The sequence below is a fragment of the Perna viridis genome, chromosome 7 (genome assembly GCF_037379345.1).
Source record: "Perna viridis isolate PV_CMFRI_1.1 ecotype Kerala chromosome 7, ASM3737934v1, whole genome shotgun sequence".
In the NCBI taxonomy this organism is placed as follows: domain Eukaryota; kingdom Metazoa; phylum Mollusca; class Bivalvia; order Mytilida; family Mytilidae; genus Perna; species Perna viridis.
Genome location: NC_142451.1, coordinates 17,195,031 through 17,214,569, shown reverse-complemented (window position 1 = coordinate 17,214,569; position 19,539 = coordinate 17,195,031). Strand labels below are relative to the sequence as shown.

At 32.0% G+C, this 19,539-nt stretch overlaps 1 protein-coding gene across 2 annotated transcripts in view; it reads left to right on the top strand.

Moving 5' to 3' along the window:
- The first annotated feature begins 527 nt into the window (after positions 1 to 527).
- The window catches only part of LOC148611576 (uncharacterized), a 65,902-nt gene continuing 46,890 nt past the window's right edge, over positions 528 to 19,539 (top strand). Inside the window, exons 1-7 of one of the 2 annotated variants that reach the window (XM_088592259.1) lie at positions 528 to 1,090; positions 1,715 to 1,876; positions 12,703 to 12,940; positions 13,877 to 14,068; positions 14,640 to 14,737; positions 15,310 to 15,482; positions 18,537 to 18,661. In XM_088592259.1, the coding sequence (XP_088448385.1) occupies positions 872 to 1,090; positions 1,715 to 1,876; positions 12,703 to 12,940; positions 13,877 to 14,068; positions 14,640 to 14,737; positions 15,310 to 15,482; positions 18,537 to 18,661 (1,207 nt within the window). In that variant the 5' untranslated portion in view covers positions 528 to 871. Of the gene's footprint in view, positions 1,091 to 1,714; positions 1,877 to 2,030; positions 2,175 to 12,702; positions 12,941 to 13,876; positions 14,069 to 14,639; positions 14,738 to 15,309; positions 15,483 to 18,536; positions 18,662 to 19,539 lie in introns of those variants that run through there. The other variant, XM_088592260.1, reaches the window with a different exon arrangement.

Below are 19,539 nucleotides of genomic sequence, written 5' to 3'. Positions count from 1 at the left end.
TAAAAAAACAAGCTGTAATGTTACCATTCCTTGCCTTTTAATTAGTCACTGAGTTTATGGTGCTAAACAGTTGTGGATCCAGTGGAAGGGGTTCCGAGAGTTGCTCTCCTTTTGTTGGAAAATTTCGTTAATTGTGTGCAAAAGTAAATGATAGCCAGCTATAAATTTCTAGATGGGACCTATTTTGAAAGTATCTGGAACCACCCTGCTAAATATCATTCCAAAATTCCATTCAGATTACAACACAAAATATGATGTGTTATAATAGATTCAGATGCAGAAACGTTTTTATTATTAATTATTTAATTATTCTTTGCAGATTGAACTTACACAAATTATGAAATATAGCGATTATGGTTGGAATAAACTAAACATGACTGAAAATACAATATACACTTTAAGCTCCGGACGGTCATGGCAATGAATAGGGATTACAAAGCCCTGTAAATAACATATGAATGAAATAGAAAAATCTTATCACTGGTTACTAGGATAGTTATCTAAGTACGTTCAGAAGGTGGTCTGTTTCATAAACTTATCATTCTGTGCAGAAAATCTGGAGAAAAGCTGAACGTTGCGGTTTAAAAGCTTCTAAGAATTGTTTTAAATACTTTTAGGGGTTGTAAAATATATTTTAAGGAGAAAAAAAGTGACATTTGTAAAAAAAAAGTTGGATGTTCATGTGCTATCATGTGAAACTGAGTTAGTTTTTCGTAGTTTAATTATTGCTAATGCAACCTTTGCTGTAATGTTATTCCTATCGACAAAGTAGGATGTAAAATTAAGACAATAAACCAGAATTTTCAGATTCGATTCGAGTTTCGAGAAAAACTATCTACATTCCATATATTTTATATACTGGAGCATCGAAATGTTCCAATTTATTATTCCGTTACTTTTAACAAAATATTTTCTGCTTTGTTCGACTGCTCCTGCTGATGGAGTGGCCGATATTTCGACTTCAGTCGAAAACGCAGCAAGGATCTGGTTAAAAGAATACGACAGCAAAGCTTCGGAAACTTACCATAAGGAATCAGTGGCGTCTTGGAACTGGAATACAAATATAACGGATTATAACCAAAATTTATCGGTGAGTACAAACATGTATGTTTTAGCGAATGCAAAACATTGATTGGAAATATTTTAGAAAATTTGACTATCAGATATGTCGATTCCATTATTAAAGGGCACACAAGGGGCAACACGAGAGAGCCTACAGTTTACACAATAGATAAGATTGCAGGGAAAGAGTTGCACATGAAACTAATGTACAGAAAACAGTAAAAAAAGTAGGTTTATACACTTGAATCTCCATGTCTTAATAATGTAACTTGTCAGACTTATGATACAACACACACATCTGTCACCAGATGATGTAAGATTTAGCCTAGAAAATAGCATGCATTGAAATGACTTCAGACAATATACGAGGCCATTAGTTATTTTATTTTTTTTTCATGACAATATGTGAGCGGTGTGTATGTCGTATTTTTCTCAAATTTTCAAATTTTGTTATCGTATATTTTTTTAATGGAAATAGTCCGATAAGAGCCATTTTTGCTATTCTCTATATTTCAAATAGCAACCACTATTACAATTATTATTAAAGCAGATGCTGATGGTCAGGAAGCTCCATGCTAACAGGAACCTACACATGTAGAGGATAATACATTGTTCGAATTTCATTTCATATTCTTGATTTACACAATTCCAGGTGCAAGCGTCGTTGGAATCATCGAAGTTCACAAAAGAAGCTGCTGAAAATGCATCGAAAAAGTTTAACTGGACAGAGTTTGCGGATGAAGACTTGAAGAGACAATTCTCCTTCATTACAGATTTAGAAACAAGCGCTTTAAGCGAAAAGAAGTTAGAAAGGGTTTGTATGATAACGATAGGTATCAATGAAATATAAATACATATGCTGTTTCGAATCGGGAATCGTGATTTCTGATGAATTTTTCTCGAAGAATTCACAATATCAATGGACCGAATCAATCGTGGTACGAACTGTATATCCTTAGTCATTACTGTCCCCGTTCTAAACTAGTCCCCAAATGTAGCGGTATGTTGCAGGATTATAGTTTTCGACTTTTGTGTATGCATTTTTATGCATTTATTGAAGATAAATCATTGTAGTGAAGTATTCTGGTTTATTTCTTTGGAATAATACTCAGGTAAGAAAAAAATAATATATTGTGTACCGGCCCTGTACATGCATTGGCTATAATAATTGGGAAACGACATGTACTCTAATGCAGAGCAGGGAATACATTTGAAAGTATCGTGGTCACCAGCGCCTGTTTAGAGCTATAAATTATATAATGCTGCTATATTCCCTTTAAATTACTGTGAACAAATTCCTTTAAAATATGACAGTGTCAATAAAATGGGAAATAAGATTGTTCCAGTATGATCTCAAGGACAAATAGTGGAAAAAAAGAAGAGATATGGTGAACAAAACTATAAAAGACCGTTCATAAGCGGCTTAAGGGTATGATACAGAAGCAAAGGCAAATAATTACTTCACCAAATTATGCACATTATTTTTGTGACGTTGCTGTAAGGAGCATGACATTTTTCCCGATTCTGCTTGCCGGAACGTTTCTATTTCGTGGAAAGGTACTAATAAATATTCAGCCCAACTAGTATAGAATTACAGTTGTTTTAGATTTAGGGAGGGATCTCACTTCAACAATTGTTTTCAAAGCAAATCAGTCATATATTATTATTTACTGCTAAAATCCAATAAATAAACAGTTCAAGGAAGAGAGATCAAAATCTTTGTTATGCAGGTTTTTAATTATAGCTAGCACAAAGTGAGCTCAACAGCAAAGTGTATGTACATGAAAATTGACACTAATTGAGATCAGTAATGGAAATATATTAGTGTTAATTTTTAGTATTGGAAATGTACACGTTTTCAATACATTGCTTTCTCTTTTTAGCTCACCTGGCTGAAGGCCATGTGAGCTATTGCCATCACTTGGTGTCTGTCGTCATCTCTGTCATCTGTCATCGTTAACAATTTTTCAAAAACTTTTCCTCTGATACTGCTTGACCAGTTGGAACCAAACTTGGTATGAATGTTCCTTGGGGTATCCAGCATAGAACTGATGTGGGGATTTATGGTCTGTCGAAAAATATGGCTGCCATTACTAAAAATAGAGCATTTGAAACTTGGCATGGTTGTTTTTTTAGGGTATCCTGAACTAATTGATTGTTTGGAATTTTTTTAATGCTGAAAAACATGGCTGCTGTAACTAAAAATACATGTAGAACATAGGGGTCAAAATACAGTTTTTTTGCAAATAACTCAAAAACAGTTGAATTTATCAAAATTCTGACAGAGGGTATTATTGCTGACCATCAGAAGATGGACCTATGCCAAAAAATTCAAAATAATTAGTCACCTGATGTAGGAGTTATGGCCCTTGAAACAGATTTTTTTTGTCATTTCTTACGTGTATAACTTTTAAAATTTTTTTCTCTGAAACCACAAAATTTAATGAAAGTTAGCATAATTGTTTCTTAGCTAGGGTATTCTGCACAAACTGAACATTTAAAATACTTTATCAGTTGAAAAACATGGCTGTCATTACTTAAAATAGAACATACGGGGCAAAATACAGTTTTTTGCATATAACTCAAAAACAGTTGAATTTATCAAAATTCTGACAGAGGGTATTATTGCTAACCATCAGAAGATGGACCTCTGCAAAAAAATTCAAAATGATTAGTCACCTGATGTAGGAGTTATGGCCCTTGAAACAGATTTTGTTGTCATTTCTCATGTGTACAACTTTTAATATTTTAAAATATTTTCAAAATGAATTGCCGCCTGATATAGGAGTTATGGCCCTTTCAACATATATTTTGTTGTTTTTTTTTATGTGTACAACTTTGAAAATATTCTTCTCTGAAACCAAGCAACAAAATTTAATGAAAGTTGGCATAATTGTTCCCTAAAGTATCCTGCACAAACTGAATTTTTCTGTGGTTGAAAAAACATTGCTGCCGTTATTAAAAATAAAGCATCTGGTCAAAATGCTTTTTTAGCTATATTTTCCTCAACTATAGAAGAATAATGAAAATGAAAGTTACTCATAAGATAATCATGATATTCTGAGTTGACTTGCAGTATTGAATTTTTTTTTAAGCAGCCATTTTCAAAATGGCTGTCATTTTGAAGCCTTTTTCACCAGTTGCTTGGATTCCAATGATTTTTGGTTTCTTTAGGCAGCATTCTAAGTTGAATGGTGATAATGAAAATTCTTCTGAACTGCCATTTTCAAAATGGCTGCCTTTTTTCAGCCAGTTGTTTTACTTGCTTTGATTTCAATGATATTTGGTTCATATAGTATGGTTTCCTGAGTTAAATGGTGATGAAAATGTTATTTAGGTCTCACTAACCACTTCTAACGTTTCCATTACTTTACACGTTAAAAAAGTAATTTTCAAAGTCTCACAGTGAATTCCCAGGACAAATGATATCTTAAAGTTGCATACTGTTGTGAAGCTTGGAAAGTAAGGCTTCCAAAATCATTATGCTAATGGTACAATGATTTTAGAAATTTTTCACAAAATTTACTTGAATAAATAATACTGAAAATCCACATTTTTACCTGTTCTGCTAACTGACAGCATGGAGGCAAATTACTCACACATGTAAACAATATTCATACACTTTTGTAGTTAATTACATATATGATTTTGAAGTACACATTCTCAGCTTTATTTTGACTACTTTTAATCATAATACACACAAATAATGCACTTACAATGCATATGTCTAGGTTCAGTGTGTTTTTTGGTACTACATAGGAGGGGTGGCCATTTGACTGGAAGTGGTTAGTGAGACCTTAGCCATGTTTAACTTCATTTTATGTTCTTTCTCAGCAAAAATATAGCAAGCTTATGCCTCCCTCTAGATCTGGTGCCAGGTGGGATAACAGGGCATAGGGAGACCATTGCTCAAATTTTTTCCAGAGGTTCTAAAAACAATTTGGAGGCATTCTGACATTTTACAGTACTTAGATACTCAGTTGAACTTACAGTATTCATCAATATATGCTCTTTTTCAGCAATTATTTGGTCAAACGTGGTAACAAAGCATGATACCTTTATTTCTTTGTTGATAAGGTATGGTTTGTCAGGTGAGTGATTCAGGCTCTTTGAGAGCATCTTATTCCTGCTTCATAAAATATAGTCATGGAAAAGTTCAGGAAAAGTTCCATTGTACTTACATTTTGTACACACATTTCAAATTCTCTACTGTTCCACATCCTGTTCAAGAACCCAACCTGCCTTTGAAAAGTTAAGGTCCGATTGTATTATCCAAAACATAACTTTTCAAAGATACTTGTAGGAAAGGCAATCATAGTTGAAACTTTTACAAAGTGTCAGTTGCGTCAATTTGATGTGCATTTGTTTACGTCACAGGTTATGTGTAAAATATTCCCGCCATCCATTAGTGACTTTCCAGAATTAGTACATAATCAGACGCACTGAAAGCTTGAGCTGCTTGTAAGATTATAAATTAAAATTCAAGAAAGTTGAACCTCGTAGTGCTTGCTTCTATAGGCAATGGACATGCCTATACCATATTAATAATTAATGATACCTGTACTTTTGGTTATATGTTGTCTAATGTAATACTGGTACATGTATATATGTATGAGCCCAGAAAAAAGAACAAAAAAAATACTCAGCTCCCTGGTATTCTCATTCTGTCTGGTAGTAAGTAATCAATATCATATTTTAAAATTTACAGCCAAAGTAAACCAAATTTTTAGACAAATATTCATGTTCTCTTAAATAATTACGATGTGGACATTGATGAAATCTTAAACAGTGGAAAGTGAAATACAACAGTGACTTGGGAGAATATTGCTTTATTGTCACATGTGGCAAATATTTGTCTAGAAACTTTTATTTATTCTATGGGAGTCATTTAGATATCTCTTCAACCATTCAAAGTTTTACAATAACATGATATGACCTTGATGGTGTTGTTCTAGTCTTGTTGTTGCCAGTTTTGACATGGCAAGTCAGAGCATCTCCTCTCAAGTGTTTATGTAAGTCTAGAATTTTATAGAATCCAAGTTGTCCATTATTTACATGTACATGTGCACGTATTAAAGTTACAAAATGTAACTGCTGTATTCTACTTATAATTGATAAAGAATACAAATGTATAACCTTGTTAACAAGAAAAAAATGGTCAAGTTGAATACACTAAAATGTAGGAAGAACTTGTTGAATTGGTTTGTTGGAATTATCTCAAATTTAGGCTTAACAATAGGACTATTATTTGTAGCTTTTCTACTGATTCTGTCTTTACTATTGTATTACTCATTATTCTTTACTTCATTAAAAATTAGATGTCAATTTTGCAAGCTACATCTGTAAGTCCATTCCACAAAGTTCTCCCATACTTTCACAATGACCATCATTCCTGATATCCCTGTTTGAGAACTGTCAAAATAAATTCATCTCCCAGATAAAAGAAAAATTTGAACCAGCATTAATTCTTGCATCACTTGAATCTTGTAGATATAGGGAATTAATTTTCATAAAACCAGGGCTCTCTAACATGCTGTTCAAGATAACAAACACTATTACAAAGACATTTGAAGCATTAAGCAAACAAAAAATAAAATCTATGTTAAATACATTTAAACATTTATATCTTGCATTTGAATTTCACATGTTGGTGTATAGCAAGGGTCAAATGTATGGTACTTATTTAAATAAATAAAAAATCTCATTTATATTAATTTTATTTTTGAAAAGATATGTCTTTGAATTGACATTGCTTAAATCATGTTAATAAATTTGATTCTAAAAAAAGAATCTTTTGAAAAAAAGAATGAAGCCATAAGAGATAGATACTTAAAAAATAGTACTGTTTAACCTTTTTACTCCAGGAAACAATGAGAGTGCCAGAGTGTTTTTTTTTTGTTTTTTGTTTTATAAATATGCTCTATGAATTTTTGTCTTGCAATGATTGTATGACATTATAATGCTGCCTTCAATAAGAGTAATACAGAGGGTGGAATGAATACTATGTACTTATTTCCCCAATTACTATTTTTTAAAAAATTGCTTTTCCCTTAATGTGAATTTATATTGACAGCACAGCTAAGTTAAACTTTAAAAATCAATCAAAAAATGTAAACATGAATAAACAAAAAGCAAATGATATGAAAGGACCTACATGTACATGTACTTGTTTATTGTTTTTTTTTACAAAAGAATTTACAGGTAATGGTGTAATTAATATTCTAATTAACTTGTATGATTGTTGTTGTTGGTTGGGGTTTAATGTCCGAGCAGCAATATAAACTTATAAACTTTTATAAATATAAACTTGTATGAAGTAAATAATGTACATAAAAGGAATTCATATGAGTTTTTTTATTTTATTTTATCACTTTAAACCCCTACACAATGTGCGTGTGGTACATGTATATTGGAACCACCTTGTTCGTTCGTCATTCCATCAGTATGTCTATATATATTTTGTGTCAACCTACCAGTAATTAAAATTAGTTCTTCATGCAGTGACTGAATGAACAATAGATACATTGTAGGTCTAATTTTAATTAGATTGTTTTTTTGTGGGATCATCACATATAAGAAAGGACCAGACATGTGGCTATCGATCCTGTTGAATGAGTAAAAAAGGACAAAATAGGACAGAATTGCCATAAAAAAAATTGGGATCAAAAGTTTATTTCTAGCAACTGATACAAGTAAAAAAACTGCTCAGTTGCTATCTTAAAAACCGTAACAGTTCGAATCATAAACATTTTACAACAATCAATTGGGAAAAGGAAGTTCATATAGGCGAAGGCTCATATAATTATAAACATAGGAGTAGGACTTTGGACTAGTGATCGGCCCTATGGCACAGAACTCGTTATGACCATAAACATTACTCTGTGAGGGTCCATTTTAACTAACAACAAGGAACCCATCTGTTGGTTCTGTACCTGTTTTTACTGAAGGATTCTCTTGCTTTATAGGGTGTTTGGTTTACACAGGTGGAAGTGAATTTGTTAAGATAGGTTGCTGGTTCATATTGGGTTTCGTTTAGACAACTGTAGTAATGGAAAAACAATTGCCCAAGAGTAAAATTACAATTTTGGCTTAGATCTAGTAAAAGTACAAGCAGTATGGTTTTCATTCCTAATGGTATTTAAACTCCAATTAATCACCAATCAATTATTTATTTTCAAGGTTGAATATACCCCATGTCAGAGAATGGTGTAGTCGGTATATAATTTGGACATTTCTATAAAAGTGGTATCTTGTTAAGTTTTCACTATGTTGTAGAAAAAATTGTAAATTCAATTTTCCAGTTTGCATGTACCCCTTTGCCTATTAGAATGGTGTGTGTCTTGTGGACATTTCAATAACATTAGTATCTCTTTCCATGTTTACTATCAGGGTGAGTTATTTGATAGAAAAATTCACGTTTGAATTTTTGTCACTGTGCCCAAAATATTTTTGTAACATACCAACTTTTTTCTGCATCTTATTTTTTTTATGTGCTAGTATGCTCCAATTACATCAGATGTTATCTGAAAAATTATAAATTATAACTGTATTGTACAAATATTTTATGTAGCCATTGCAATGTTGATGAAAACGGTCTTGTATATGTATATTTTTTTTCTGCCATTTGATAGACAGTTTGTTGAAAGAGATATCTTCTCTCTAATTGGCAATATCAAGGTTTTGATCTTGTATCAATAATTTATGATAAACACTTACTTACAAGTGAAATTAAATTGTGATAAATCATTTCACTGTTAGATAAGATAGTTGCTATTGATGTATTATACAGCTGACATTGGAAACAGTCTGATAGTGAAAGAGTGATTGGTTTTACAAACATTATAGTAACATTGTATCTACTGTATTACTAAAACATGAAATTTTCGTGGCAGTTTTATTTTCACTATTTTCCAGGTAAAACCTGTAACATTAATATTAAACTGTTGTCAATATTTTCTTAAAGGAACATTATAATACAAATTTGAGGAACAGTTGCAAATTTGAAGAGTAATCAAGGGAACCAATATTCTAGTGGAAGTCAAAAGAATGTACAAAGACAAAGGCCAGACATGGAAAACAGACAAACACAACAAAAAGCATAAAATAGCTAAAATAATACATACAAAGTAACAAAAGTAAATGAGCAACTCGGACTCCACTAAAAACTGGGTGCATAAACTGCTGGTGAGCCAGTAGGGAAAGCGTCCACTCCTTCTCTAGGAAACCCTTCGAGTTGCTCATAAAAACTCAATTCCGAGGTAGACGGAAGAGGAAAGGAAAACTGTGACAGGTTGAACGAATCAGTTTTCATTTTGGAGATGGATACACCGTAACAAATCATGAGTTCATGACGACCGTAAATTTTTGTTCCAGAAGCTTGATTGTAAGAAGTCTAGTGTGATATAAAAAGTCTGCATAGTTATGTCAAGCTGTGTGAAAGCAAATTGAAATCACTTAAAAAAGACAGCACAAAAATTTCCTTTACATTCATTGAATCGTTGACAGGCAGTGTCTCAACCCAATATACTTTAAAATTTTGGGTTTATTATTAAGAAAATGACTGGAAATCACCAGAGTGGGTCACCCTGTTTTCAGAACTTCTGGATCCACAACAATGAACCAATATTTCCATCTGATTAGTTACTTTGATTAAAAAACATATTTTTCTCAGTTCTTGGCCCATTCTTTAAGAATATCACAAAGGAATGCCTAATACAAAAAAAATGTACTACTCAACAAAACAATCAACAATGAGAAGATTATAATCTCAATTTTTTGAAAACTTGTAACTGTTATTTTCTATCTGAAGTATCATCTGTTAGGTGTTCCATTTAGAATAAGTAACTTAATTTGATGTAATCAAGTCACTAAATATTTATCTTAAAATTCTACTGTTAAAAAAATATTACTAAATGGAGTTTAATAAACCAATGTAATGCAGTGTTATATTTTTGAAATGAAGACCATGGATACAGAAAAAAAATATTATAAAATTATGCTGTTCCCAGCTTTACATCTTGTTTTATTCTTTAAGATAAAATAGTGATTGCAATTTTTGTGTTGACTCCTAGATCATTAACTTGATGTGAACCTTGTACAAAGGAGTCTCCACTATCTAACTGAGAAATAGCATTGAAGTCAGCAGATTTTATTCATGAATTTTGTAAATATGAATGTAACTGCTTATTAAATTTATTTTTAATTTAAAAATGTAGTGTAAATTGCTGTTCATCTTAGTTGGTTTCCAGATTACAAGATGTAAGCAGAAAAAACTAATTGAAGTTACTCAGAATTATCTTTGATAATGGAATTTACCTAGCATTATTAGATGCCCTGGTGTTATTCAGAACTGGGTAATAAATATGATGTTGTGAGTACAAGTTCATGTGTACAAGTGACTGAATTTTAGGACAAAATAAATTTGCCTGTTGTTTGTTAACTTCACTATATTACTAGAATATACCATTGTTTATATAACAAGGTACTATTTGAATTTTGAATTATTTTGGATTTAAGAAAATAAGTGAAATAATTAATCATAGAACTTACACTACTAAGGGGGTTAGTCATGCCATCGTAAGTAAGGGGGGTTAGTATGTTTTCCTTGCCTTTTGTTATCCAGCTAACCTTACCCCTTTGCCATGCCAGCATGACTAACCCACTTAGTAAGGGTTAGTTTTTTTGTCATTTTCTTAATTCCAAAGTAATTCCAAAGTAAAATAATACCTTGTTATGTAGTTCATTTGGCAAGTGTAAAACTTCAGGATTTTACGGGGGAAAGGGTATAGGAAAAGTTTACTTATGTATATAAGCCCTTAGTCAGTATTTCATGGAATTTACTTTCCTGCAAAAAAAAAATAAAAAAAATTGCACCCTGCTTAAATCGCCATCTATATAGTAAATTGATTGGGTTTTATAGTGATTATGTAACTATTTAGTTTCTACACAGTACATTAACTGACTTCTTTGCAGAAGGTCGTAAAAAATAACTTGTTACTTGGTATGGGAGAAAAATTACTGTAAAAGTATTAATTTTCTGGCTGGACCAATTTTTGCTATTTGCACAGTGGACAAATAAGTGCCCAAAGTAGTACTTGTGGAATTCATTTGAAAACTATACATTTGTGTAACACTAAGCATTTTTTTGAAACTGTGATAATGTTCACTTGACAGAATCGATGAAAATGAGCAACCACAGTTATTTAAGAAATGAATTACGAAAACTCCATTTTATCATTTTTCTTGACCATGACCTGGCCATTTATTTTGTATTGTTTTACACTTAGCAATAGCATGTTGTTTTATGGTGACATAAATGGCTTGTTCCTTTTATTTTTGAATGGACACAGCCTCTGAGTTGCACGAAATGTTGGTTGTATTTATCGCTTTTTTTACCATGGTTGTGATCTAAAGAGCTTTGAAGCACTGCATATTAGAATTATATCTTTACTGTATATACCTGTGAAAATTTCCACAAGAAAAAAGTTCTTGTGTTTAGCATGGTATTTTGTATGCAAGCTGATCTGTGGTTTATATGGTCTTGACTATCCTTGCGAATTTCGTATGACTGCCCCTTGCAGGGATCTTGTTAGTACATGTCTGTTAGTAGTTGGAGGTAGCAAAGCCCAGCCTTCTGAATACCTGACCGAAGAACTCAGTCAGAGTATGTCCTACTAGCAGCTTGACTGCTCTGTTGATGCTCTGGCCTACTCCCAGACCCCTCGTGGATCCCGGTGGGGTTTTCCCACTAACTATGTGGGAGTACGTCAACGTTGTAGAGTGTTTAGTATGCACAGGATCAATGTCCATTTATAGTGAAGCAAGGATGTGGGTGTGAATTTTCATTGGACGAGCAATCAAGAAGTACTATATTTTATACAAATAAAACAACCAATCAAGAAGCTGAACACTGTATACAAATAAAAAAAACAACCAGAGGGTTCTTATAAAGCCACCAACACAGAATTATGGCTCTCACTTCATGGTTGGCTCTTATTGGCCCTTAGAAGTAAAGTTAACTATGTTGTATTTTTATACAATGTAGCCATCAACAAAGGAAATGGATCAAATTTAATGATGAGCTCCTATCTGCTCTTTGATAGAAAGTTAACTAAGTTTTTTAAAAACCTAATACCAAAAAATAGGAGCATTAAACAACAAGGTTTTTTTTGGGGGGGATGGGTGGGTGAAGGGGGTTAACTGCATTCGTGAAGCAAGTTCTGTCTTGGGACAGGTGATTAAAACCTAACATTGAGGGAGTTCATAATATTAAGTTCTGGAGAGGCTTCTTCTTACAGGGTATAGTTTACTGGAGAGGCTTCCTCTTCTTACCGGGTATAGTTTACTGGAGAGGCTTCCTCTTCTTACAGGGTATAGTTTACTGGAGAGGCTTCTTCTTACAGGGTATGGTTTACTGGAGAGGTTTCCTCTTCTTACAGGGTATAGTTTAGTCCATATCCCCATATTACATGTAATAAAATTTGTGTTGAATGGCATTGTAAACAATTCTCCACAAACATATACATTAACCAGTATTGTGTAAAAAGTATCTGATTAAATTGTTTTTCAGCAAATATTCCCACTTCATGAGTAACCATTTGCATGCACATGCAAGGAGAATCAGTTCTTCTTTTCTTGCAGCTCAACAATGTTCAAGCAGAGCTTCAGAAAATCTACAGCTCAGGGAAGGTATGTAACATCACCAACCATAAGTGTCTTAAGATGGAACCTGGTCTTACATCACTGCTAGCCAAGAGTCGAGACTATGGCGAGCTGGCAGCAGCATGGAAAGGCTGGAGGGATGCCACAGGAAAGAAGATGAAGGATTTGTATGCTGAATTTGTGGAACTGAGAAATGAAGGAGCTAGAATAAGTGGAAGCAAGTATTATTATGCACAGATATGTTAAAAAGGAAACATTTATTTTAGGAAGTGATTTATATACATGTACTACTAGTGCGTGTACCTAAAGTTAATGGATTTGATATACGTAGCTGTAAAGTTTCCAATAAGGTTTCATTTTCTGTAGATGACCCTTGCCCTTTAATTATTGATTCCTTAGGGTACAATAAATACTATCTTCAGAATTTAGAAGTTGTTTTGATCAAGGACAGAAATTAGAAAATTTTTATTTGTATTTCTAAAATTTGGAAAAAAGCTTGAATTTTACTTATATTTGTTCTGTTGATAATTTGGTGTTCCACCAATACCTATTGTGATACTTAATAAATGTACTGAACTTTGGAACCCTGGTGGTACATGGTCGTACATCTAAAATGTTATTTCTATTTATTCAACACACTTAGAAAATTGTGCTGAAATATAGTGATGATGATTTTGGCAAATTCTGGCATAGAGGAAAAGTGTTCAGCATGATTAGATCTATCTGTGGTCAAATTTTTGTGAAAATCTGTTGAACCATGTTGGAGTAGTTGTCCTTTTTGGACATTTGTTTTTTTGCTATTTTTAATGTTGTTACTTCCAAAAGACACAACTTACTGGACAGAATTCAATGGAAGTTGGAATGCTTGTTCCTTAGGGTATCCTGCACAGAATGGTCATTGTTTTTTTTTATCCATGAAAATAACATGGCCGCTTTTACAAAAAATAGAAGCTTATCAAGCCAGTGGAGAGATGCAGGCTCGTTCGAGCCTTTAATTAGCTCTTTACAGGTCTTGATCTGCCTTTATGAAGTGTATACGGTTTGTTTCTTAGATTTCTCAATTTAATATTTCAAAAAACTTCCTAAAATGTAGTTTACCTCTGTTACCACTGGGACCTGTTTTAAAAATTGTTTTCCTTGACATATATTGTAGGATATAAAGACACAGCTGATAGTTGGATATCATCCTATGAATCAGATACATTTGAAGAAGACCTTGTTGAACTTTTGGAACAGTTACAGCCCTTGTATGGTGAACTTCATACCTATGTACGGACAAAGTTACAGGAAGCGTATAAGGATCACAAGTTCCCTTCTACTGGACATATCCCTGCCCATCTATTTGGTAAGGCCTCAAAGATGTGAAAAGTTTTGTTAAGACATTTCCTGCTTTGGTGTTCAGCCCTATTTTGTCTATCATTGCATTCTTCATAAAAGAAGCAAATCGTATAAAAATGTTGATAAAACTATATCATGTTGTTTTTCTAGAATGTTGTTCCTGTACTAAATAGATGTGAGCTTTGGTCAAATGTAGGGAATAAGCAATTCCTTCCTCAGGTCTTAAAGCCTAAAAATTACTTCACTAACTTATGTAAAATTTTTGTACAGAAAAATTTCATCGTTTTCCATGATTGAATTTCCCTTTTTTGTTTGCTTAATGCGCCAGACCATAGAACAACTAGTTTTTGATATTTTCACCATTTGCTTTCAACAAATTTATACATAAACATATTTTAAAACCATATTTGTTAAAATAAAGAAAAGAAATCTTTATATCTAAAAGTGTAATGAGTGAATACAATATATGTTGTATAATGTGAGGAAAATTTTTAAGAAAATGACCGATTTGTAAATTAAAAAAAGATATTGTGAAAATTTTGACTCTATGAAGAAATTAACTACTTTTCTTATTTTAGGTAATATGTGGTCCCAATCCTGGGAAAATATTGTTGACATCATACAACCATTTAAAAACAAGACTTCAGTAGATGTTACCCCAGCATTGAAGAAACAAGTATGATCACATTTACAATAGTTGACTGTAAACTAACTTACTTTCACAAGAGATTTTTTTTGCTATTTTTGTTAGCAAGAGAAGTTATGAAAATATCGCTGGAAATAAGTCCCTTTCTTATGAATGAGATGCTATAAACAGAATGTACATGTTAGTCATGAAAAAGAGTTGAAATGCTGAAACATGAAAATATGTATCTATGAAAATAAATTGGTTTTCAATATAAGATCCTGTTGTGTAGGTTAGTGAATTTTTCTTTGTATGCTCATGGTAAAATTTGTCCTCTCTGAATTCTACTCATATGTAAATATATTTTGATTATGAATTAATTATGTTTTTTGTTTTGTCAGTCTTTAAAATGCCGTTTGAAAAATCCACTTTTTGGGTAAAACAATCTTAAGATTTTAAAATCTGTCTCGGATTCTCGTCACTCTGAGTAATAAATGTGAATTATCTGTTGGAATTAATTGTCTGTCCAGTACAATTTTTATCTCACTCAAGGCTTAGTTTGTTAGGAACATTGGGCCAGAAATATCATAGGATAAGACTACCACTTACATATCTCTTTTTAGAACTATACAGTTAACAAAATGTTTAAAACAGCTGAGGATTTCTTTGTATCATTGGGACTAAAACCAATGCCAGAGTTATTTTGGAACAACTCTATGTTAGAGAGGCCTACCGATGGTAGAGATGTAGTATGTCATGCATCTGCTTGGGATTTCCTCAATGGTAAAGACTTCAGGTTAGTTTAGTGAACTGTAATCCTGTTAATTTTTATGGTTGTTTGTTTTTGTAGATTCTGAACACATTTGCTGGTATCAGTTTTCGTTGTTAGAAATTAGATAGGGTTAAAAATCAGTTTTGTTAGTATTTATTTTTGCACTTTTCTGTCCATCACGAAAATAGCGAAAATTAACATGCCATGAAAATGAATACTTTTACAGTATTTATATTCTTGAATACTATGTAATAATAGTAGTAAACAAATCGATGGGAGCTAACTGGCAAACCTGATCAATAACAAGGGGAGTCCATCTTTTTCAAGGATTTTATATTACATATATCTTCAATTATTACCATCTTTGATGTTTAATGATAAAGTGAGTTAGTAGAATAGTGGATTTTACCTTAAATTAATTTTATTGGTTTGTTTGTACTTTTCAGATATCCATGTAAAAAATAATGATACACATGTAGACATATCTATTTTATAAATGTAAAGTTAAACCTGGATAAAAAAAACAACTGTCTAAACCAGACTTCATCTGTTTCTAATAACCATTTAAATCAGTTTCACTCTGTAAACTTCTTTAAACCAGACACCTGCCTAAATTGATCAAATATATGCTTTGCAGGAAGGGCTTTGGTTTAGACAAATTTCATTGAACATGTAATCAGAATTGATAGGTGCATTTTACCTCAATTTTTCCAAACCTTACAGGATAAAAATGTGTACTGATATCACTATGAGTGAATTGGTAAAAATACACCATGAAATGGGTCATATTGTTTATGACATACAGTATAATATACAGCCGGTAATCTACAGAGACGGTGCCAACCATGGTATGATTAATCTGCAACACAAGGAATGACAGCTGTCTGCTTTCATCTTTTTATTTGCTACTAATACTGAACGACCATTTTAGTACTCTGACATTTGTATATTTTCTATCTGTAGCCTCATATACTAAGGTTGATTTAACAATACTGTGTATGGGCTTGCATTGTTTAGGAAGGTAGTCACCTAGTCTCAAAATTTAGATAGTTTTACTTTAAATACCTACAACAAGATAAAAATATAAAGCAATTTAATAAAATTTACTTTGCCTCTTGGTTGATAAGGTGGTCTTGCCAGCGTGACATACATTTCTATGATTAAATGACAAAAGTTGCCCTATTTTCTCTCATATAACAGATCCAAATGCATGTACAAGTAGTTACTGTATCCTCAAAATGCTTTATTTTGTCCAGTAAAGCAAGTTAAATGTATAATTTGATATATTTTTCTTTTGATTGAGGTAATGTAATGTACTTTACTGTTCAACAGATTTTGTTGAAGTTTTGTATAAATGTTTAACATAATATAAATGTGCTTGAAGAAAGATAATTATTGTTAAATGCCTGCAAAGGGAGGTAATTCTGAATTACAGGATTTAAAAGTAAAAATTGTGTAAGTGAAACTCCTCTTTAATGGCTGAATTGATTTTAATGAAATTTTATAGGAATGTTAAGCATCATGTGTAAGTCTGCATAAATAAAGATAATTTATGTTAGATCAATGGAATGGGAGATAATGTTCTTTGAGGGTTAAACATTATGTAATAAAGAGAAAATGGATTTGAAGTCCAATGGAAACTTGAAATAATCTATATGTGAGCTTCTATAATTTCTTGGGTTGCTAAATCAAAGGGAATTAAGTGTGACATGTGCTTTAACCCAGTTGAATATTGTATCCTGACTTAGATTGAGTCGAAAGATATAATGCTGTATTAGTATAGTAAAAAGCTGAAACATTAAAAATGTTCTTGAGAACTTTCAGAATTATTTATCTTCCCTAATTTAATACTATGTAAACTGTATGCTGTCATATTGTAATGTTTGTTCAATTCAAAATTAATAGAAAAGTAGTAATCTTTTCAGTCTGATGTTGATTTTTGATAAGGTACATAATTGTTTTTACCTTAGCATTAGATAAGCTTTGGTAATGTGTTTAGGTTGAGAAATATCTGGTTGGCACCATTGGTGTAGCTTGCATGAATTAGATTTTATATTAAGAATTTATACTTTCCTGTTTTTGTTTATTTTGAGTTTGTTTTAAGTCACTAATTTGCTTTAATTTAATTATCATTTATTTCAGAGCATAGCTAATAATTATTTGCTTTTGCATGATAATTTCTTCGTTTGTCATGATTTTACAAAATTGAAAAAAATTTGTCTTCACATGTATTGACTTTACAAAACAGAATAACAATCTGTTAAGTGTTTATCTCTTCACATGTCATGACTTCACAATACAGAATAACAATATGTCTTCACATGTCATAAGTTTACAATACAGAATAACATTTTGATAAGTTCTAATTTTTCACAAGTCATACTCCACAATATGTATTAACAATGCATGTGTATTCAAATGGCCTGAGTTTACAATACAAAATAACAATGTATCTTCACCTTTCACAAGTTTTACAATACAAAATAACAATGTATCTTCACATGTCACAAGTTTACAATACAGAATAACAATGTATCTTCACATTTCACAAGTTCTCAATACAAAATAACAATGTATCTTCACATGTCACAAGTTTACAATACAAAATAACTGTGTTTTCACATTTCACAAGTTTACAATACAGAATAACAATGTGTCCTTCACATGTCATGAGTTTACAATACAAAATAAAAATGTTTCTTCACATGTCATGACTTCACTGCACAGAGTGACAAAGTTTCTTCATGTCATGACTTCACTATACAGAATAACCATATGAAACTGATACCAAGTCCACTAATGGTTACATATAGACCAGAATGTTTGTATTTAAGTATTTCTATTTATAAGAACCAGGCAGGGAGTGATCATTCATGGTAGTAAATATAAAAAAGCAAAAACATTATGGCAGCTTTAGCTATAGATATCTTTTGTCCCAATTTACTTCACATTTAATAGAACTTAAATAGGTATGTAGTGTAAAATGTCTGAAATAACTTTTATTTACAGTCAATCACAATTATTATTGGACTTCTGTAGGAAATGATGTACTTAAAATGAACAAATTATTCTTTATAGGATTAAGATGTGTACTGTTATTAACATGGAAGATTTGGTAACGATACACCATGAGATGGGTCATATACAATATTATCTCCAGTACAAAGATAAACCCCTGTTGTTCAAAGGGGGTGCTAATCCGGGTAAGGCTCAAGCAAGTCTTTTATAGTGTCATGAGGGATATCATGACTAGATCAGTGATAAAAACTTAAATATCAAAGGGCAGTCTGTGTGGCTGAAATAGGTATAAACTGCACTAAATAAAAAAATGTGACACTTCAGAATAGTAAACAAATGATTACTTTGACCAAGTTAGACGTCTTAGAATAATGCATCTAGAACTGGGTTCCTACAAGGTTAAAGTCATCACATAAGTTTCATGGTCATCATCATGGATTTTTGAATCATGATGTATCCATTCGCATGAAAAACTGATTTGTTCACTGTAATTAAGTCATCCTTTCCTCTTTCATCTACACCCTTTGTAGGTGTTTCTAGGAAAACAGAGGAGACTTACTCCATGGTGCATCTGGTTCATGTTCCCAGTTTTTAGTGGATTCCAGGTTGCTCATTTACTTTTGTTTCAATGTTAATTTGGTTATAGCATGTCCTTTGTTGTATGTGTCTATTTTCCTTGTCTAGTCATTATCCCTGGAATATGTTCTTTTTTTCCTGGTTCCCTTGATTTCCATGGACTCCTTATTCAGCAAAAAACATAATCAAAGTGCATGTCTTGATAAATGCCTTTGATAATTCTGCATAAAGATTCCATTATATTGGCACACATTATTTTGCAAAATTATCTTTTACTTCTATATTTTAACTTTGTATTGAGGATCTTTTTTGTGTTGATTAGGTTGAGAGGTTGAGAAAATAAATTCTAGCAATTTTTTTCTATCTTATTGAGTTTAGTGCTAACTCATGCTTGTGGTGACTTTTACTGTTTTAAAGAATATTCTTTCTGAATGTACAGCATATTTGCATAGTGCTTTTTGTTTAATTTTGAAAATATTTTTGTTTT